The sequence below is a fragment of the Bidens hawaiensis genome, unplaced genomic scaffold, assembly GCF_021521415.1.
Source record: "Bidens hawaiensis isolate Kalapana, Puna unplaced genomic scaffold, B.hawaiensis_p1.1 tig00028742_1, whole genome shotgun sequence".
Lineage (NCBI taxonomy): Eukaryota > Viridiplantae > Streptophyta > Magnoliopsida > Asterales > Asteraceae > Bidens > Bidens hawaiensis.
Window position 1 is genome coordinate 224,356 of NW_027494704.1, and position 23,745 is coordinate 248,100.

Below are 23,745 nucleotides of genomic sequence, written 5' to 3' on the forward strand. Positions count from 1 at the left end.
AGCATATTTTTGTTTCGTGCGGTTTGGCTCTAGTGGTATGGCAAGCTATTTTAAGTTGGTGTAAGATCTCACATATTTTCACATTTTAATATTTTCTATGGTTTTAGGGTGGGTCCGCATAAACATTATCGTGAAGAACCATAAAACCGTGTGCAATTTTTGCTCTCATTTTCTCCTAAATGTGGTCCAAACACTCTCATGTATCAACTTCATTTGCGTGCATGATTTACTAATGATTTGACCACATCACATACTTCCTCACTTTATATTTAGTACTAGTTTGAGGTCTATATATTACACGGGTGGTTCTTGAAAATACAATATTTAATAAATATCAATATGCAAGAAACAATAAACCCGTTAAACACTATTAATACAATCGTCGTATAATAGTCTTTAAAACAATTTTAAAGTAAAAGATAATTATAAATATCGAATGTTTGAAAAAAAATAGAAAGTAAATATCAAATTAATAAATTTTGAAGCATAAATTTTAATAATGGTAACTATTATTTTTAATATTATAAATTTGTTAAAAAGTGTGAGGTTTAACGTAGGAGTGACAAGTGGCAAAACTTGTAGCCTTTTATTATAGAGTATAGATATAGATTTGCATTAATTTTAGGGAAAATTCCTAAAATGCCCCATTTATAGAATCTGATTCCAAATTTGTCTCCTCTAATTCAAGTTTCCAACTTTGTCCCTTTGGTATCTCGTCTCAGACGGCATGATAGCGAATACCGACGATGTGTCAGTAAACACAGGGTTGACGATACGTTTCTGGTGCTAACGTAGGGTTAACGATGCGTTTCTTGTGCAAACACAAGGTAGACGATGTGATGGGTATTAACATTGGGTTCAAACCATGCGTTTAGTATTACCAAGATTTGAAAGGTCGGTTAGAGGATAGTGTTGTTAAGCAGACTAAATATTACACTGGTAATCTTTGAATGTTTTATGTTGTCGACTATGGCTTCATGTTGGTTTTTCGTTTTTGTATATATTACACCGGTAATCTTTGAGTGTTTTCGTTCACTATTTCTTAACACAGAGAATACATAAAATATACAAAAACGAGAATACATCTTCACTAACATTAAACAAGAGACCGACATGAAGCCATAGTCGACAACATAAAACACTCAAAGATTACGGGTGTAATACTTAGCCTGCTTAACAACACTATCCTCTAGCTGGCCTTTCAAATCTTGATAATACTAAACGCATGGTTTGAACCCAATTTTAATACCTACCGCATCATCTACCCTGTGTTTGCACAATGATACGCATCGTCAACCCTACGTTAGCACCATAAATGCATCGTCAACCCTGTGTTTAGTAACACGTCGTCGATGTTCGCTATCATGCCGCCAAAGACGAGATACCACAGAGACAAAGTTGGAAACTTGAATCACGAGTAACAAATTTGAAATCATTGTAATAATCCCAACTTAATGCAGTTAGCCGATAATAATCCCAACTTTAAAGATAGCTGTCACTGGTCCCAACTTTCACACTATTTGTTTTCATTGAACCTCCGTTAAAAAAAACTTAACGACGTTAAGTTTTTTCCAAATTTCAGATTGATTTTTTAGGGCTTTTGATCGGAATGAGAATGTGAATCGATTGATGTAAAACTTAACTTGAAATAATGCTTCAAACAGCTTGATTTTTGTTAATTAAAAGTTTAAACACCGGAATTGAAGCATCTTTTAGTCATTTGGACCATCGTTTGGAGGTAAGTTTTACATTAATCGACTCGTATCCTCATTCCGATCAAAAGCCATAAAATATCAATTTGAAATTTCGAAAAAACTTAACGAAGTTAAGTTTTTTTTAACGGTGGTCCAATGAAAACAAATAGGGTGAAAGTTGGGACCAGTGATAGCTATTTTCAAAGTTAGGATTATTATCGGCCAAATGCATTAAGTTTGGATTATTAAAATCCAATTTCCCTTCTATAAATGACCCATTTTAGGAAATTTTCCTTAATTTTAACTTTTTTTTATTAGTCATCATTGACATCTTAATAGTCTTAGATTTCTACAAAATTAACGCGCATCACAACGGTATAGAATGTTAAATTTAGTAGCACTTTAGTTTGATATTTTGTTATTTAAGAATACGTTGGTATACATTTTTAGTTGACCAACTTTAAAATAATATCGTATTACTTGTTTGGTTCGCTATTATATAAAACAAAACCTAATAAAATGCCTAATATGCAAAAACAATTTCCATTCTCAACACCATATGTAGCTCAAAAAATGAATGAAAAAAAAACCTTAAAATTGGACTTTTGGGCATATGTTCACTTAAGAAACAACAATCATGCTGTAACATTTTGCATATTAACACACCGAAAACCGTCACTGAGACGCATTGCTGACAGTTATTTCAGTTTGGGGACTCGAACCAATTTCACCAACTTGGCTCTTACAAAGGGGGCATGAAGCATTAATCTTCAACCATTTATCAACACAGTTCTTGTGAAAGAAATGAGAACAATGCAACTCTCTTAGTTCATCATTGTTAGCGTATTTGGCCAAACAAATGCAGCACACCTGTTTTAACAAGTAAATAACTATAAATACCCAAAATATAGATAAAAGTGGTCAGCCTGACCCGAATCAAGATTACATATTTGACCCGTTACCCAACCTCCCCCTTAGCCGCCTATAAAACTCATTGTACCTTACATTTATCAATAATAGAGGTGTAAACGAGCCAAACAGCTTGTGAGCTACTTGAGATGACTTGCTAAAAGTTCGAGTCAAACCGAGCTTCACTTATTAAGCTTGAGTAGGCTCGGGAGCCTAAACGAGCCGATAATTTATATACTTTTTATTTAATATATTGAATATATTTACATAATAACTATTATATACAAAAAGTATGATAAAAATAACTAATTAACACATTGGGGAGGATTAACATACAAAGGAAAATTAACGTTTGAAGCATTACATCAAAGATTAGAATTATGAAAAATTATAGATACATATAATAAAATAATTAACAAATAATAACTGAGCCGAGCTTGAGCTTGAAAAAGTACTCACGAGCCGAGCTCGAGCAAACGAGGCAAGCTCGAACATGAAAGACTACTCATGAGCTGAGCTCGAGCCTTGAGAAGTTAAACAAGCCAAGTTCAAGCTCGGGCCAGCTCGGCACGTTTACACCCTACTCTAGTACGATGGTTGACTAATATTAAGCCTAACAAAACGGGCAGGTCGGATTATGTAACGGGTCTAATATACATAACTAATGTACGTTCATAGAATTTAACCCTTTTAATTAACTTAAACTCCGCTACGAACAAATTGCCACTTTGTTAAAACCTAATTCATCAAAATTTTCAAAATTCAGGATAAATTAATTTCAGGATCAACTATTTTAACAAAAAAAAAACAATAGAAAACGAGACTTACAGCATCCTCTCCTGATATTGCATGCTCTTTTTCTGTTCCTGCTGCCACAACCCCGCCTTCACAAGAATTGAAGTCAGTTTTTTTGTCATTTGAGTGCTTAACCTTTTTAACCTTAAATTTGTAGGTAGGTAGAGAATTAATAGACTCTGCGGTGGCTCCTCTGTTATGTGTTTGTTCTTCTCTAAACCCCATGATTGATATTATACATGGGAGACAACAGCAGACCATTGCACATAAGATAAATGGCATTGCATATCCAAGACAGCTTAAGGTAAGAAATACTATACATAACCTGTTAACAAAATTACCAAAAAAAAAAGAATATAATAAAAACAAGAAACTGAAATATATAAGTTGGATGTGTAGCCTAACTTGCACTTTTTTTTGGCAATTTCGTTAACAATATATGTCGGAAGTTGCCTAAGTGTACATTTTGTCAGGCCTGTCAATGTCAACAAACATGAACACATGCTTGGTTCATTCATTTATGTTCGCGAACGTTCTTCGTTTACGCTCATTTATCGTTGGTTTACGTTTAAATTCATTGGTTTACATTCGTTAACATATTCATTAAAAATTACAATCTAGTCTAGCTTCAATAACTTTTTGGGTCCAACGAATTGTCATTCACAATTACATTTAAATGGTTTTAGCTCAGTTATGCTCGTTTGTTTATATTGTTACTGAACAAACATAAAACACGTTCATTTTCTTAACGAACAAACATGAGACACTAAAACCCGTTCGTTTTAATTGTCCGTGTTCGATTGTATGTTCGGTTAAAGTTAAATGAAAGAACACGAACAGAACATTGATTCATATGCAGGCCTACTTTACATTTTAATGCATATAACCTTACCTCAATTTTTGTTCAAAATATCAAATTATTATTTTAAAGCTTTTGCAGCAACAGTTGCCACAAAGATTATTTACAAAACCTTTTTATATATAAAAAAAAGCATTGAATGTCAAATTATTATTTTAAAGCTTTTGTAGTAATAGTTGCCATATTAATTTAATTACTATTTACAGTTTGACCTGTTATCCAATCAGCCCATCCTGCCCAAACTGGCCTCTTGTCTTATCCATTCAGTTAGTGTATTTATTATTAAGTAAACAATTTCTACTACTAACTATGAATGTAGGATAAATGTCAAATTACATGAATACTGTCTTTCATTCTATACTAACAGTTACCTTTGTTGATATGTGAGATGGTCAACCCTAACAATATTGAGTGATACCTGTACAAGTTAGGAGCATCAGAAAAAGAAGAATGGCCACCAAAGATCCATACATTACCAACCACGAACCAGACCGCAAAGAAGCAATCCAAACCCATTTTGTAGTATTCAATGAATACCTTGAATCTGCAAATAAACAGAAACCAGATTTATATCCATCAGGTATGTAGATGATTTTAGATAAATAGATCACCAACTCTATCTTAATGTGTCTTGGTTTCTTCAGATAGTGCACCGTTGGATTTGAAGTCTGACTAGAGATGAAATGGTCCCTAACGTCATGGCTCCTACTTTCAGTCAAACTCATTGATATTTCCCTTTAAATTTTATCCTCTTAAGATTCTTATATGAATGTACTCGAATAAAAATCATTAATAAGCAGTAACCAAATTAATATAAGTTTTTTTGCTAAACATGTAATATTATGTGCATTCATTTGTTTCTTGTGATTGAATTGATGTCAAGTGTTTATTGATCTCAAAAATCTACTAGGTTTGGTGATTCGGTACAGATGAGAGAGCAAAAACTTTTTTATTCATCTGCAAATTTAAAGACCAAATTTATAAGCTGATGCTGGTTTCCCTCACAACACAGTTTTTGGAGCTAAACTTCGTTTTAAAAGGCACAAGGCGCTCGGAAACGTTTTCTCAATCGTGTTGCGCCTGGTGCGCGCTTTTTAAAACCAAGAAATTGAATAATTTAATTATCTCCCTAAAAAGGAGTCGGTTACTCGTGCTCTTCACTTTTTTGTGAGGGTGTCAACACAGAAGATCAAATGAATTATCCCCTGTCCCTGAATAGTTTCTTAATTCTTTTTGAAAATACATCTTTGTATAGTTTGGACCATAGCAAGGTATTGTCTAAATATGTGGCCATCTTACGATTCATTAAATAGATCCAAGTGGTATGGTTGTCGGAAAAACTCACAACCCATCTAGACCCACAGATATTTTCCACACATGATGGTCCCATATGTCACTATGAAATAAATAAAATGACTCCTGGTTCTTGAGAATGAATGACTTTGAAGGTGAGATGAGAGCGATTGGTCTTCTATTTAAAATTTTCCTCTAGAGAGGTAGAGAGCTGATCATGTTGTTCTGATACGCAAAAGTGAGAGAGCATGAACTTTTTATTCTTCTGCAATTATAAAGAACTACGTACAAAGACTATATTCAAAGATGGTTTCATCAAAGCACTATTTTTGAAGCTAAATTTACTAAAATATCCCCCTAGCATTATTTCCACCAACAACGTAAACAAAAATATCTACTAGCCTTATCTAAAACTCAAAATCTAACAAGATGGCCATTAATTTACTACAAAGTACCAAGGTAACGCGATCAACAGAGTAGCAAATCAATATAAAATTACTAAGATCTGGGAACCCTAAAAGACCAATGGAAACAAAAATGCAGATATTAGCTATGCAGTCAATATCAGTGCTATGTCGGTTATCGGCCTCCATGTGAAATATCGATCAAAATATAGGTCAGAATATTGGTACCAATAATATTTGACCGATATATCACTGATTTTCCCGATATCAGTACCTTTCTTTCAGTTCTCCCATTTGTCTTTCTTCTTATTGCTGCTATTAGTGTTTTAAGTCTTAATCAGTTCCTACTTGCTACAATTGTTAGTGTTTTGTAAGTTGCAAAAGGTTAATTTGTTAATGGTAGGAGAGTACACTAAATTGTTAGTGTTAACTGTTAAATTGATATATATATAAATTCTGCATGTATTAAAAATTACCGATATCCCACTGTGATAACCTATATCTCAAATATCGGTCCTTGACCAATATCTGATTTTTTACCGCATTAACTGCATAGAAAATTAGAATACGAATTATGAAACACAATCAGAAAAAGACATTACCTTGCACTCAGTAACACAGCTGTCAAAAACCTCGGAGTAGCAGGCTGAGCTGGATCCTGATCCGAAAGTCTGTTCCGATTAAACCACCGCCACAACAGCAACGGAAGACTCGCAACACATCCACAAGCATAACCAATAACCCAGGTAAACAACGGCGCTTCCGGCTGCTCGTCCCTCGAAAAACACAGCACAACAACAGCTGCAATAATCTGACTCATAGTGATCACCAACTCAGTGCACACCCAATAACCCGAATTCAAGGGACTCCTTTGTCCATGATTAGCAAACGACGAAGCGTTGTTTCTGGACACTCCGGCATTGGCATTGACACTAGTTGAAGGTGTATGATCTTGTCTGTTAAGAGTTGATCTAGAAGGTGAAGGGTGTTGTTGTTGAGTGGTGGTTGTGATATCAATAACATGATGATGAGTGTGATTTAGGGTTCCTACTCGCTCCATTAATAATAATATTAATAGTGAATGAATCTATCTAGGGTTTTTATAAGTCTTTCGCAATTGCTTTAATTATACCAAATTATTGGGTTAATAATAATAATACTGAGTGATCAAAACTAACCGGTGAGATGAATCAAGGAATCAGCGGAAGAATGGATTGGAATTGAAAGAAAGCAGTGGGTGTTGTTGATGATGGTGTGGTTGTTGGTGGTGTGGTTGTTGAATCCCAAGGTAAGGTGGTGGTGTGGTTGTTGGCGTTACACGCGACGTGTAAGTTGTAGCCACAGATGAGTCAACGGACGGACTAACGACTATGGCCTGCTTTCTTTGTTTGTTTGCTTGCTTGTCTTACCCGGTATTAAAACATCAATCTCCTTTAAAAAGAGGAGACATATTCCAATATCAATACAAATACAGATATAGAAAATATATTGAGATAAATCAGATACAAATATAAACTAATCATATATATCCTTTTGCATATCTTGATAGTCTAACGCGCCCCCGTAGTAGCAGCAGATAGATTTGGACAAATAAACCGGTTAGTCGAACCAAAACCAAACAAGTTTGAAACCGAATATGTAGAAACCGGTTTATAACCGATTGAAAACATAGGTTCGGATCCGGTTTGTAATTTGCGTCACCAAACCAGTTTCATAACCAGTTAACCGAACCGAAACCGGACAAAAACCAATTAAACCCGAATCGAAACCGATTGTAACCTGGTCAATAAATCAGTTTCAACCCGAACCGAAACCGATCTTAAACGGGTTTTGATTTTTGTTGACCAAACCAAACCGCTTTCAACCCAAACCGGTTTTAAGTTTTAAACAGGTTTGTGCACATCTAGTTGGAGCAGTTACAACGTTCAAATTGAACTTGAAACAATCGAACAAAGGACGAGGAAGGCCATTCGTTAAAATGTCAGCATAATGATATGTGGTTGGAATATGTAAGACACGAATGTTACCCAATCTCACATGTTCACGAACAAAGCGAGTATTAATCTCTACATGTTTCGTGCGTTGATGCTGAACCGGATTTCCCGACATATTGAAAGTAGAAACATTATCACAATATACCACATAGCTCGATGTAATGGGACAAGCATCTACTTCAAAAGATTATGAAGCCACGGCATTAACATCGCCTTTATATTCCGCCTCAGCACTAGAACGAGAAAATGGTAGCTTGTCGTTTAGAAGACCAGGAGATTAGGTTACTACCCAAAAATACACAATACCTCGACGTAGAGTGACTCGAGTTCGGACAACCACCCCAGTCGACATCAGAGTATTTCATAAGAGACGTGACTGGGGAAACCAATAGCTGTAATTCGTGATCTATAGTCCCCACGTATATACTATAGTAAAAGTCACGGGGAGTATGCATAAACAAACATAGTTGTGGAACCGCATAAGTTATGTCTGAACGCGTAAATGTAAGGTATTGAAGAGCTCCTGCCAAACTCCGGTATTCAGTGTCATTCTCCAAGAAAGGACCGGCATTGAATCTAAGGTTTTATAAATACATCTTTCACAATTACGATCAAAAATCCTAAAACATCATTTTGAAATTTGGAAAAAAAAACTTAACGACATTAAGTTTTCCTTAACGAAGGTCCAATGAAAACAATTAGTGTGAAATGCGGAATCGGTGATAGCTATTTTCTTATATGTAATTATTATCGGTCAACTGCAAAAATGTGTAATTATTAACATCCAATTTGCCTTTAATTAATTAGTTAATTTTAGTAGATTAAGGTTTTTTACCTGAATGAATAGTATCACTGGTTATAACTCAATCTGATTTTTTTAACAGGTTTAACAAATGTATTTATGTTGAAATACTTAATAAGCTGCAAACCTAAATATCGCCACGACTTGCACGCTCATAATCTTCAATGCTAGTTACAGCTTTGAAGACTTTGTTTTGTGAATAGTCGAGTCGTCACAACAAACCAAGCATGTGCGCATATCGTTTTGATCATATAAGTATATAACAACTTTGTTTTTCGTGTTTCTCTTTTCATTGCTAAGCAATAATCGTAAAAAAACCGAACCACCACCTGTCAAAAAAAAAAAAAAAAAAAAAACAAAGCCACGTCAAAACCGCACTCTGACCTCCCTTCCCGATTATTATTATTATTATTATTCTCTTCTCCCCAATTTCAATTGATCTTGTTCATCGCGAGCAAAAATTTAGGGCTTCTGGAGGTTTGATCGGTCAATTGCTTGTCGTCACTTCATCATCAATCAATCATCATGTAAGATGCTTCTGTAATATTATTTTAATTGAATCTCTCTTATATCGTAACATCGTTCGTTCGTTATTAATATTTTGACCTAATTTCTTTGCGTTTGATCGTTTTTTATTCGTTTCGCGTTGTGGTTATCCAATTTAGGTGAAATATTATTGGATTTGTGATCGTTCATAACGAATTTGAATTTGAAATTTGTGCGTTTTGTGTATATCTGTATTAGGAATTGGAATCATATATATGTTTGATGCTCTGTTACATTTGAAGTGCCTAGATGATTGATACATTTGTGACTTGTATGTCTGTTTGTTACACATGTGCATATCATTGGTTCTAATTAGAAGGTAATCATAGCATGTGACGGTTGAATTATTTCGCTCGTTAAACTTTGATCGTCGTGTTTGGCCTTCTAGACTTCTTGCAAGTAATTCGTCTTGCAAGAAGATACACATTTAATGAAATGCGGATGAACTGTTTTTAAGTTATGTGTTAATAAAGGTTATTAATCAAGTAGTTAGATGTGAAAGTATCTAAATAGGTAGCGGTATGTGGATTTTCTAAAAGCCTGTAAACGAACCGAACGTGCCGTTTGGCAAGAAGTTCATTTTTGTTTGTTGATAAAGGAAAGGACATGAACACGTGCCTCACCCGTTCATATGCGTTCGTGACAGTCATTTATGTTTTTCTATTTATGTGTGTTTGTATGTGCATATAACTTTATTCATTACATTATTAGTTATTAGTAAGCCTAATTGGCCATTAAACGACTCAAGTTTTAGAACCAAGCCTCATGTAACTGGCTAACGAATGAAGAGGAGCGCATTCATTTTATTTATCTATGTTCGATAGTTCGCTCATTTACGCTCGTATATGTTTGTTCATTCACGCTCATTTAGAATATTAACGAGCGCACACAAGTGGATGCAATTTGTTCATTTCCTTAGCAAACTAACATGAAAAAAAAAGCCTGTTTGTTTATTCATATAAGCTTAAATGAACAAACACGAACAAACCTCGTTCGTGTCAGTTTGGTTTGTTTACTGGCCTAGGTAATGGGCTTTCTTTAACTCGTATTGAATGTTGATGTCAAGACACATTAGAATTAGAGCTATTTCGTTATATTAATGTGACATCATCGTTGAATTTATATTCTACTAAATTGTTATAACTTAGTTGAATCCATGTTTCATGACTTCTTTTCTCCTTTTTTTGTACACGAGAAGTCATTTGTGAGCTAAGAGAATGAAGGCAAGATCATCAACATTGAATCCATATGCTACTTCATACATTCCACTCTCTAGAAGAGGACCGACTGATGAAACTAAAAGCTATGATCATGGGATTACTACACTAAGTCAGTCACCAAGATATTCTGAGAATCATGATGCTGTGACCGAGAGTCCTGAAAGCTTGAAACTTAAGAACCATTCTGGTTTTGGTTCTTATGGTTCTTCGTCACATACTGCAGAGTTAACCGGAAAACAGGCTGATGTTGATCATGACATGAATTTGGCATATCTTCAGATGGTTTTTCCTGGTGTTTCTGAAGAGTCTCTTTCTAGTGTGTACACTGCTTGCAGAGGTGATATAGAAGCTGCTGTTGAAATGCTGAGTCAGCTTAAGGTAAGAGTTAATGTTTCTGATCACACACAGTCACACTGTTCGGTTTTGTGCTCAAACCAAACACCGAAAATTCGGTTTCTGTTTTTTTTTAAACTGTTCAGTTTTGATTATTTCTGTTTTTGCAATAGGTTCGGTTTTGGTTTTAATCGTTTGGGCTCGAAAAGTTTTGGTCGTAAAAACGTGGCCCAAAATAATGAATTTGGACTTCAAATTTTATTTTATTTTTGCTAATTAATAATTAACTGATTATTAGACATTTGGACCTAAAATTTGTTAGCTACACAATTTATTAGTTTCTTTATTTTACTTTCTTGGTTACCGTTCGGTTTGGTTTTTGTTATAGCAAAACAGAACCAAAAATTGTGTTTTTCTTTAAATCATAATAGCTTAACCGTCGTTTTTTGGTGGGTTTGGTATGGGTTCGGTTTTACCATTGGGCCTAAGTTTTTTTGCTAAATCAATAATTAATTTTTACTAGACATCTGGACTTAAATAATTTCATTTATTAATTTGTTATAAATGACTTAAATTTGTTGTTTCATTTTGGTTATAGCAAACCGAACTGAAAAATATGTTTAAAAAAATTCATTAAAAACCGAACCGTAGGCCTTTTTATTGGGTTGCATTATTTCAGTTCAGGCACGTTAGTTATTCCGGTACGGTTCGTTTATTTTGGTTACATGCACACTCCTACATGCTGTATTCTTGCCCTCCTTTATGTCAACTGAATTAACTGTAATTTTGCAGCTGCATAGCGGTGACTTTACAGAGAATCTTCCAGATTCTTTGGACATTGGTGACGTGTCAGAAGCTGGATCATCCAGTGAGGGTGGATCTCAAAAACTGAAGAAGGTGGTGGTTGCTGAAGGCAGTTGGTGGAACCACACATCCTCGCCCAAGTAAAAACCTGCAAATGCTTTGTTTTCTATGGCCTTTAACCGTTTCTGTGTATATTTTGGGGTGACTCTCGGTTATACAAGTAGAGAGAACATATAGAGTTGTTTTGATTGTTTGTATAGATTGGGAGACTGATGATGCTTGTGTTGGAAATTGGTAAGAAAATTCTCGGTTATGCAAGTAAACTGTGTCGATTTCATTCCAATTGAAGTCGAGTTGGTTATGTGATAAATAGGCTTCTTTAGCAAGTCTATTTACGAGTTACTGGATCAAAAACGCTCAATAGATTTCTATATGTTTTTTTATAGGATGTGCTTGTTTTGATGAAATCGTCCACCATTAGTTATCACTTAAAGTTTTTGCAACATAAAATTTTATGCGATTCATTTGCTCATTTGAGTGTGCAACAAATTTTTGACCGGAATGCGCACACACAAGTAGTGAAGTATGCTAGTTCAACCTAAGATATTATGTCATCCTAGGTTTGTGCACAGATCATTGCTTTGAATGTATCAGCTAGAGGTGTACATTCAAACCGGTTCCTGGAACCGAACCGGTGGACCCGAACCGGACCCTACCCGATTTTTGTAGGAACCGGACCCTATCTGATTCAACCCGATGATCCGTGACCGGTTCTTGCATTTCTGAGTGTGGGCGGGTAGGAACCGGAACCGAACCGGAACCGGTTCTGGAACCGAACCGGAACCGGTTCTGGAACCGAATCATCCGGAACCAGTTCCTAACCGGTTCTAGCCGTTGGATCGAATATAGCCGTTGGAAATCGTTTTTTTGGTCGTTTTTTGACCGTTGGGGTCAAAAATAGCCGTTTTTTGGCTCCCCCAAGCACCCCACTACTAGTATAAATAGGTATTTGGTGTCATGGGTTCATCACAACACTCAAAACGCAAACCCGAACGCAAAAAAATACAAAAAAAACGCTATTACAACGTTTTGAGTTCTCTAATCTCTTGTTTTCTCTTCTTCTATATTCATATTTGTTGTTATGGCTACCTCACAATCATCGGTTGGTCAAGGTTCCAACGCCGAACTAAGTTTCGTTCGTATTGTACCTCATAATCGTAATCAAGAGATTTGGTGCAATTGGGATTTGGTTGAATTGAGTGACCATTCATTCAAGGCTCGGTGCAAGTTTTGTGGGATTTATTTAAACCCACTTTCGAATTCAAATTTGAAGAAACACATCGAAAAACCGTATTGCAAGGCGTTGAAAAAGAACGTCGATTCGCAACAAATGCAAATGGATAGTGAAGGCGGAATATTTACATACCAAATTGATCGAGTTCAAGATCGTATGGCGAAGTTTGTGATTCAAGAAGCTTTGCCGTTTAGCCACTTCGACAACCCTCGCTTAACCGCCATGATTCGAGATACGCTTCAACCACAATACACTCACGTAAGTCGTCATACTCTTAAACGTTATTGTTTAAAATTGTGGAAGAAGGCCAAAGAGGTACTAATTGCATATTTTGAAAATTTAAATACGGGAATAAAGTTAACTAGTGATGTTTGGTCGGCTCCACATGGTCTACCCGAATCTTATCTTTGTGTCACCGCTCATTGGGTAGACCCGTCATCGTGGGAAATGATGAAACGCACAATTGCTTTCGAACTCTTTGAGTATCCACATACGGGAGATAATTTGTTTGAAATTTTAGATTATGTTATAAAAACTTATAAACTAGAAAATAAAATATTTTCAATGGCATTTGATAACGCGTCGAATAATGCATCGGCGGTTGATAAATTAAAATTAAAATATACGCCGATTTGCAATGGTGTATTTTTTTCACTCAAGGTGTGTTGCACATATCATTAATTTAATCGTGCAAGACGGACTTGCTTCGGATGAGGTTACATCGGTTATAAACGATTTTAGACTAATGATACATGAAGTTTTTAAGAAAAGTAAAAAAAGACAAATGGAATATAGAAAATTTTGTAAAGATACGGGAAGAAAAGCTTTGGGAGCTAATTGGGATGTACCTCATCGATGGAATTCCACTTGCATAATGTTTCAAAGTGCTTTGAAACAAAGAGAAACTTTACAAATGTTTCATTCTAGTCTTGCCGAGAATGATTTGGCAATCCCCTTTTCAAATGAGAAATGGGAAATTATCAATGACTTATTGACTTTTCTTGAAGTTTTTAAAACATCAACTACGAAACTATCGGGAACGTATTATCCGACAAGTCCCTTGGTTCTTTCGGAGTTATTTTTAATCGTTAACAATCTTAAAGAATTTGAAAATAAAAGTCCAATGTTTTCAAACATCATATTACCAATGAAGTTTAAATTAAAAAAATACTTTCTTGAATTGCCACCGGTTTTTACTTGCGCCGCCGCTTTAAACCCAATGTTAAATGTTACGGGGGTTGAATGTGTGATAGACGAAATTTTTTCAGCCTTAGATATGCATGAAGTTGACCCAAACTTTTCAACAGAGGCAAAAAATGATTTTAACTTGAATTTTAAATTTATGTATGACTTTTATTTAAATAAATATGGGTCAAACATACACATGCCTATGCCGGGGGAGTCTTCATCAAGTTCAAGTGCTACTAGAGTACGATATCCCATGATTAGCCTTATGAACACCGTTCGCAACGTAACGGCTAAAAAACAAAGGGGTAACACCCCTTCAAGCGAACTAGGAAGGTATAGTGCAAATGATTACTCTACCGGTTTATCCGAAGAGGAATATGGCACTTTTGATGTTTTGGCTTGGTGGAAGGTAAAGGAAACCGAGTTTCCGATTCTTGCCACCATGGCCCGTGATTTACTAACCGTCCAAGCTTCTACGGTAGCTTCGGAATCCGCTTTTTCTCTTAGTGGCAGGGTAATATCGGTGAGAAGAACAAGACTAAATTCGGAGTTGGTGGAGATGTGCATTTGCTTAAAAGATCACTTGGACTCAATCAATCGTATTCAACACGTAACCACTCTCGAAGATGAAACACCACTTGATGTTCGAGTGCACGACGAACAAGAAGGCATTTCTACAAATAATTCCGAGGAAGAAGTCGCCGCTCAATAATTACGACGAACAAGAAGGCTTTTCTAGAAATAATATGTCACAACTTTATATTTATAAGTTTAATGTTTTGTTAGTTTGTTTTTGAAGATTTTAAAACATGTCACAACTTTATATTTATTTTTATGTTAATTGTTTTTTTTATTTTTCATGTTATACAAATACGAATCGTAGTTTAGAATCCAAATCGCAAACGAAAAACGAAAAAATAAAATAAAATTTTTTACGCTGTAATCGGTTGGAACCGGTTACGGTACAGGAACCGGTAAGAACCGGTTAGATAGGTTAGGGGTCTGAGGGTGGGAGAACCGGTTCGGTTCCCTAACCGGTTCGAGCCTGGAACCGGTTTAATTGAGGGTTTTGAATATAGGAACCGGTTAGGAACCGGTTCCGGTTCCTAGTCCCAAACCGTTTTGAACATGTCTAGTATCAGCTATCTCCACCAAAGATACACCGGTTCCGGTTCCTAGTCCCAAACCGTTTTGAACATGTCTAGTATCAGCTATCTCCACCAAAGATACGGTAGTATTTATTTTATTTAATGTACAACAAATCGTTAACCAGAATGCACAAACAATGGTGTGATAGGTGAGGCTATGTGAGTATATGAGAAGTGTCTTGTCTTCTGTGTTTATACCAATGCAATGACGAAACTAAACCTTTTTAGTGTTTTTTTTTTCTTTTTTTTTGATGTGGAGCTAATTAAGAGTTGGCAGTCTTTTATATGGATCAATTTGATGGAGGTAAACAGGGTCGAAAGGCCAAACTTAAAACGGGTGTAACCTAAACCGCGAGTGGAATTACGAGGGCTATTAGCAGTAAGTAGAAAGGTCTAGATGAGCTGGACCTTGTGGCAAATGTTGTAGGTGGTTTCGGCCAGTTTCAGCCCCAAATTCATCATTTAAGCCTATGATTGATACACAACATTCAAAACATTCCATAAATAAGTTGACGTGTTTTCTAGTTGTCACAAATAAATAGGGCTGTCATTAACCAGTTTTAGTTATAATTTCCTATTCTTGTTTTGTAATTTCAAAATTTTGGCATACCTACCAAAATTTGAAATCCTATATACAGGGGCGTGTTTTGTAATGCTTTTTATTCAAAAATCATTTTCTCTTGAGAATTCGTTCTTTGCTTGTTTTGTTGTTTCCGCACTGCATCAATCATCTACACGGATTTTATGTTATATAACTTAAAAAATTAAATACATTTCAGGTGCTTTTGATTGGGCGAATAATCTCTAGTACAAGTGGTTAGGATGAGATACCAAAAAACCTCAATTTAATAAGATGTCTTGGTTTCAAGTCCCACTAGAGATAAAAAAAAAATAGAGGGCTCAAGTTAGATAAGAGGGTTTCTCACCTATAGATGGATTTCCTCCTGAATATGAAATGAAGATGATCGAGTGGTCAATGACCCGTTAGTAATTTAAATTGAACACTAAAAAGGTCCTTTTTTATTGGATCACTTCCTTTGGTTTTGTAAAAAGGAATCTTTTTTCTTGTTTATTGGAAGATAAATATTGTTTGAAGAATGACTTTAGTAGATAGTGTCGGTAATACCAATAAACTCTATGTAAATGGTTTGTTTGATTTGAAGAAACTTTCTATATTAGGTTGTTTGATGGGATGTATTAGTTTTAAACTTTTAATTTGTCATAACTTGTCGATGTTAATTGTATGTGATGTTGATATTAGCTTTTCTAAATTTATTACGTAACACCAAAACTCCGAAAAGTATGCACTCGTCTCAACACGTCCTTGACTCAAATGCACACAAATTAAACAACTCCAGCCTAAGATTTTATATCATCACAACTTCACAAGCCTAGACACGAAGTGTCGCTTTGAATTCGTGTTGCAAATTTGATGCTATAATACTTACCGAGATCACTATCTCCACATATACTGGTTTTATATGCATTGGTGTGGTATGAAATGAGCTACCTGAGTATATAAGTGTATTATCTTCTCCACATATACTTATGAATTTAGTTTTATCATGTAAAGGCATTTCATTCGGGTTTAATCAACTTGCATTTTGATTTATCGCAAACACGTCAATGTTATATTCGGTTTAGTTTCTTTTTGGACATGTTTAGTTTTGTCACTTTCGCCGACTCTGCAAACCATATGTATTTTACTCTACAACTAGTAAAAATATATCACAAAAATAAAAATTAAACAAACAACAAGTTATGTGATAACAAATTTAACATAAGTAATTAAATTTTTTTCTCAATGTCTTTAACACAACATTTTATTCTGTACGACGAATTTCTTGTCATCTATCAAATTTGAACCCAAACCCTACCAATCCCTGGTGATTTAACACAACATATTTTATGAGTATTGATTTAAAACATCTTAGATGTTTAAATATGCTCGTAAATTCATAACTGTAGCAATAACTTTTTACAAGATTAATTGTTAATATTAAAAAAATGTAGAAGAATGAAATATATGTGTATTGTATGAGATACTCAATTGTAGGGATTGAGCATTTTGTTTCAAATATCCGTACTCGTACATGTATCTGTACCGATTTAGCTTGTCGGGTGCGTGTATTGACACTCGTGTTTGTTGAATTTCGGTATAGGTACAATTGGATGCAGGTACATATACATTTGGTAATTATACCTGTTTAAAATATGTAAGAGTTTAATTGAAATTCTTCTTATTTAATTTATAAAATAAATTTCTCAACCATGTTACTATTGAACAAGTTTCAAAAGCTTAATTAATATATACTATTATAATAAACAAAAACATTGTTGTACCATATGACACCTAATTGTCCCATTATTTTGCCAAGTGGTATTATTGTTGTTTAATATTTAAAGTCATAACTATCTCATTAAAACAATTAGTAAATATTTTAAACATTCCAAATTAATAATTTATCTATAATTTTATAATAGTAAATAAAGTAAAGAAGTCATAACTATCTAATTAAACAATTAATAAATATTTTAAACATTTCATATTAATGATTTATCAATAATTTTATAGTAGCAAATAAAGTGAAAAAAATTAGAAATAAAAGAACGTATGTAGAACTTTTGAACTTTATTTTAGTGTGCAAATTTGCGTTGTATGTTTTTAGTTTATTAGTGACCGATTCAGAAGGTGCCACGATTTGTTTTTCCTGAATTATATTTTACAGTTAATTCTATATATAAACTTTTTCATATGTATTGATAACTTTTGCTAAATTGACATAATTCGGCACTCAAGGAGAATAATAGATTGACGATGGTGCATATCAGTATTCTTTCTTTCTGATCTAATAATCATTTACATTTTTTTTGTCATATGTTAACTAATAGTGAAATTTATTATCACAAACTTGCATCAACTAGAGTTTCTGACCAAACTGATATAGAAAATGAGTTGTTTTGATCCCTAAAATACATTGATGTCATGGTGAGGTTTGTTTCCTTGATGATATCCATTTATATTCATGAAGCAAAACTCATATCTTTTCGGAAGAGCATCCTGGTGTTGATGACACTGTGTTGTTTGTTATAGGCACAACACTCATTTTAAAAAAACAAAAAAATTTTACAAGTTAAGGCCATGAAGTATACTTAACTAATATAAATGATAAGACAATGGTTATAATTATGGGTGTTGCAAACCGATTTTATGCAAAATCATTATAAGAAGTAAGATCATGAGTATGGTGTTTGAAATACTAATTTGTTTCTTTTAAGTTGGTTATTTATATTATGCTTTGTTTGTGTTATGTATTTTATACAAGAATCTCAAAATTGTTTGATATTATGGGAGGAATGATGGTTTGGTTTTCAGTAAGATACTTATTTATTGTGAATAAAATATCTGCAACAGTTTTTTTTTTACTCTGATTTGGAACAGACCCACTTTTAGTATAACTTGGAATATTTCGGGCAAGTTCAACTTGTAACCGACTCTTTAAGTAAATGGGTCAAATTTGTTGCTTGTGCTACTCTTATAACTTGCAAAAAGGACGGGTCGTATTAGTCGGCGCAACGCATAAGAATCGGTTATGTCGGTACAAGTTAGGGTTATAGCTGGTTATTTTAAGAAAAATGTTACTTTTGGTTCCAAACATGTTTTCTTTTCACTTTTTTTTACATTTACACACAAATATAAAATCACTATAACTGTTTAGTTTCTTGTATGTTGTTGGAATTGAGTAAAATGTGTTAATAAGACGGCATGTTTGAAACTGAAAAAAATTGTTATAAAATGCCTATACCTTTATTAGTGTTACACTTTCTTTGCCAATATTACCAAATATATAGTTGCTCTTGCTATTTTATAACCCAATGCATGAATTAGAAAAAAAAGACATGAAGTAAGTCACATAAGTTTATTTTTTGTTGGTTATGGATGGTTAATAATTTAATATCATTAAATCCTCAATTTGAATTATTTGGTAATTTTTTTATTGATAAAAACTCTTGCAACTATTAGTTCAGTAGCAATATATGTTGAAACTAACACAACAACATAATTAGAAGCATCTTTTTTTCATTTTCAGCTCTTGTGATTTTTTAAAAATTTTGATGTGTTTTTTGTACATGATTATGCAACTTGAAGAACCAGAATCATATAATAAGATAATGAATGAGATTTAATTTTTCAAACCCGTGTAATACACGGGTTTATAACCTAGTTAAATAATATAACATTAAAGACTCGAACAAACAAACATATCCCTTAATTTTGATGTGTTTTTTGTACATGATTATGCAACTTGAAGAACCAGAATCATATAATAAGATAATGAATGAGATTTAATTTTTCAAACCCGTGTAATACACGGGTTTATAACCTAGTTAAATAATATAACATTAAAGACTCGAACAAACAAACATATCCCTTAAAGTCATCGACCATATTAGGGTTTCTCAATACTATCTGATCATTAAATCGGCGACCAATTTGGTAGTTGTACGGGTACCATCACCCGGACTAATTCATGTTATTTTGTTACCCGTAGCAGCAATGATTTCAAGATCGTCAGAGATTCGGAAAATAAAAAAGGAGAGCGGTACAAAAACGGATACCGTACCGAAAAATTTGATATCAACGTTGATGTTGATACATGTGTTTTATATTGATTTTTGGTAGAGAGAGAATTTAATTGAATATAGATAGGTGTAGGAAACTTGATCCCTGAAGAAACACGGATCTACTCCGACTAATGGGTCCTAGATCCAATGAGTCAACAAGGTAGGATACGGTTAACTGCCAATACGATATGAACCCAATTGCCTAAAGTCCAGTGACAAAGACCTGCAAAACAGACACCGTGAGCTCGTTACGGGAAGGACAAGAGGGGGGTCTTCCCGTAACCACCCTTCGGCGTGAGAATGAGTACTATTCTGTAGAAGATAAGCACTTAAGTAAATTGAGAGAGTACAGTGGGAGTGAATGAATACCTCATGATGATTGAGAGGGTATTTCTAGCCGAAGGGTGTGGGGAAATGATTGGGCCAGCTGTCCCTTTAGAAGATGCTCGAATAACCGTCTGAACACGTGTCCTCACATGATAGGTTTAGCCTATACGTTTCATGTGCATGTATAACAACCTAGACACGCGTCCTTCCGATATTGGTTCAGGGGGAATGTTAACCATGTGCATGGTTGTAACGGCCTTGCCAGGTGTCACTGGCTGATTGGCCGAAGGATCACGTATTGCCCAAGAAAGCATCTCGGCAAATCTTCCAGAAGGTAATTAGTTATTGACAGCTGTCCCGGAGCATTACCTCGCGGTCCTTTATGCTGAAGGATATTTCTTCATGCGGATGTCCTTTGAGGGTGCCAGGATGCTTCCGCATGCCTTGTGGGAATGTTTCTCCCCCAAATGATTTATGCGGATGGTTCATATGCCCTGCGGGTGCCTTATAGGGGACTTCTGGTTGACCCGCGGGTATTACTTAAGGGTATTTGGGTCTTTTTGGTACCCTACTTCTATAAGTCCCCCAGTCCAGTGTTTCTTCCGTGTGAAGTATTTTATGCGGGTGAAATTCTGGACTTAATGTGGATTTGGGGATTTTTGACTTTGCAGGTTGGTGAGAAATATTTTTTGTTGTTGTGGGTAATCATGAAAAAGGATAGGTTGACCACTCGCAGGCGCGTGTGCAGGTGACAAGACATTTATGACGGCTGTTACTGTACCCGACTGTACAACTTTTTGCCTTTTTCGGATTTCCCGCGTGACGTGGCGATCGTTCATTGGGGCGGTTTTCTCTCTCCACTGTTTGCATCCCATCGCATTAATTGTGGTGGGTATAAATAGAGGGAGTTAACTTCTTTTTGAAGTTTTATCGCCTTTGTATTCTGAATATTCCCTTATTTTCTTTCTTCGAAACTCTCTGAATATCCACCTGATATTTTCATAAATTTACCCGACGCTTCACCAGACATTTTCGTGATGACTAGTACAATGGCTGAGGTTTACGAAATAGAGATTCAATGGAATCAAGATGAGTATCAGAAGCTCATTGAGACGTATGGTATTCCACCGGAGTGGGGACCGGAGTCCCCTCTGCCGGCTCTATTTCCAGTTTTCCTCCACCTGGGAAAATGGTTTTTTATGCCGATTATTTCGCGCCTGGGAATTTTCGACTTCCTGTTACAAAGTTTTTCATGAGGGTTGTTAAAGCTTTCGGGATTCACTTATCCCAGCTTCACCCTCGTGCCGTCATGCGAATTCGTCATTTTGAGTTCGTGTGTATGGCTCACGACATGGTGCCCCGGTTAGACCGGCTTGCTGTGTTTTACAAGATGGCTTGCCAGAATGGCTGGTTCACCTGTCATACTTTGGTTGAGAAGATTGCCAAACGTGAGCCTGAGGTAATCTCGAAAGATTGGAAGAAGAAGTTCTTCTGGATTTCGGAGGATGTGGTGCCGGAGGCCATGGTTCGCCGTTCCGGTAATGAGGCTCTTATTGATGTTACTCCAGCTGCCCACGAGGGGCGTGACTGGTTTCACAAGTTGACTACTCCTCCACCTCCAATGCGAACGCTTCCTGAGGAAGCTCTCGTGTGGGCGGGCATGAGCCGCCTGTGGCCTGCTCCTTTTAAGAACCTGTCTTCATCGGATTGGATGGGCGTAAGTTTTATGTCTCCCCTTATTCGAATTTTTGAAGTTCTACTGTTTGAGATTTGCGTTTGTTTTTCAGGTTTTGGATCAATGCTTAACGCTCTGTACGACGACAAGGGGTGTGTGGGGAGAACCATCCGCGATGTTAAGCAACAACCCATCCTTGATAAGAACGCGAAATATTTCCTCTTCCCGACGAGGGTGTGGGCCGAACCGATTGTCTCGGAAACCATTTTTGAAACAGGTGCGTATATCTTGAACCCTCCTCCTCTTAATACGCTGACCTCCGATGGGACGATCGTCATTTTAAGTGACGATTCTACCACTCGTGAGGGAGAAAGCTCGGATGACGCTCCTGAAGTTTCGTCCGTTTCTCATTTGTTGGCAGAATATCGGAAGAGGTCTCTCCAAGCTTCCCAGGCAAGTGACGCGGGTGCTAGTACCGCGGGTGCCGGGAAAGAACCAAAAACTAAAAAGCAGCGGACGCGCCGCTCGAAGAAACCACCACCGCCCAGCCTTGCAGAGCGTCTGGGTACAGTGACTGGTGAGTTTCCATTTGTTGTTTCTTTGATTGCTTTCTGAGATGAGGTTTAATTTTGGTTCTCATGTGCAGATCCGTTAATTGTTGGGGACGACGTGATCGAGAGGCTACCGACACCCACTCCCTCTGCAGAGAAACAACCGTCTCCTCCTCCGGAAAAGGAGGCGGAGAATAGACCTTCTATACCTCCAACCGAACACAAGTGGAGGGGGACAACGTGCGCCCATCGTCTACTCAATCAATAGATTATCTTTTTGACGCTGGGGTTGCTACTGGTAATGAGGAGGATAACCAAGTCTTGGACGAGGCTGGGTTTTTGGTTCATGGATCTCCCTTTCAGCCTTCTACTCAACATTTTTCTTCCTCCTCACCCTTGACCACGGGTGACGGGCGAGATTCGTTATTTGGACCGTCTACCCAAGAGGTTGGGGGAGGTTCCTCTCAAAGTTTTCGACAACATCATTCCTCAATGCCCATACGTCTTGAAACTTCAGGCTCCCAGTACTTCAGGGATGTTCCGATAGGTGGGGATTATGATTTGTTTGCCCCCCATGGGATATTGTCAATGGGTCTCGGTTTTCAGACCCCCATACTTGTATGAACTTTGTTAAGCACTGCGTGCCACGTGCCGAAATGGCGTATCTTCGAGATCGCTCTCGCCAAGATCTCCATACTGATCTGTCTGTTTCCTTGGTTAACAGTATAGCCTGTAGCCAGGAAATCTTGCGTGAGTGGCGCACAATGCGCGGGAAGTTAGGTGCTGCTTCCGAAGCTGTTAAGGCAGCGGAAAAAGAAGCTGAGGAGCAGCGGAAAGCGGCGGTCGCGGCTAAATGGAAACAAGTTGATTCCGAGGCTGCACTTAAGCTGGAAAAAGACCGAAGTGCCGCCGCCGCTCAGGGTTGGAAGGAGGCCTGCGAAAGGTTAATGCCACCCTTGAAGCTTCCCGAGCTGAAACTCAAAGGAAGAGGGAAGACTTGGCGAAGGCACAAGACGAAGTGTCTCGCCAAACCACCTAGATCCAAAAGCTTGAGGAAGAGTTGAGATTGCAGAAGGAACAATCTGAACTTAAGGATAAGACTGCTGCTGAAATGCAGTTAGCTTATGATTCTTTGCTGCAATCTCAGACTGAAGCTGAAGCCCGTGCCTCCGATGAATTACAAGCACTTCGTGATAGGGCGGAGCGGGAACGACAATGGTTTCTCAACTGCGGGCTTGACTCCGTAAGTTTCCTTACGAGTTATTTATTTGTGTTATTTACTT

At 36.4% G+C, this 23,745-nt stretch overlaps 2 protein-coding genes across 2 annotated transcripts; one reads left to right on the top strand and one right to left on the bottom strand.

Moving 5' to 3' along the window:
• Positions 1 to 2,154: 2,154 nt before the first annotated feature.
• On the bottom strand, positions 2,155 to 7,049 carry LOC143577599 (E3 ubiquitin-protein ligase At1g63170-like). Its single transcript, XM_077061387.1, has 4 exons — positions 6,557 to 7,049; positions 4,676 to 4,801; positions 3,432 to 3,723; positions 2,155 to 2,564 (listed from the first exon to the last, which is right to left on the bottom strand). Exons 1-4 carry the CDS (start codon positions 7,012 to 7,014, stop codon positions 2,370 to 2,372), a joined length of 1,071 nt encoding a protein of 356 aa, XP_076917502.1. The 5' UTR covers positions 7,015 to 7,049; the 3' UTR covers positions 2,155 to 2,369.
• Positions 7,050 to 9,140: 2,091 nt separating this feature from the next.
• LOC143577602 (polyadenylate-binding protein-interacting protein 5-like) lies at positions 9,141 to 11,996 on the top strand. Its single transcript, XM_077061389.1, has 3 exons — positions 9,141 to 9,277; positions 10,495 to 10,894; positions 11,642 to 11,996. The coding sequence occupies exons 2-3, from the start codon at positions 10,514 to 10,516 to the stop codon at positions 11,795 to 11,797; spliced, it is 537 nt and encodes a 178-aa protein (XP_076917504.1). The 5' UTR covers positions 9,141 to 9,277; positions 10,495 to 10,513; the 3' UTR covers positions 11,798 to 11,996.
• Positions 11,997 to 23,745: the final 11,749 nt, after the last annotated feature.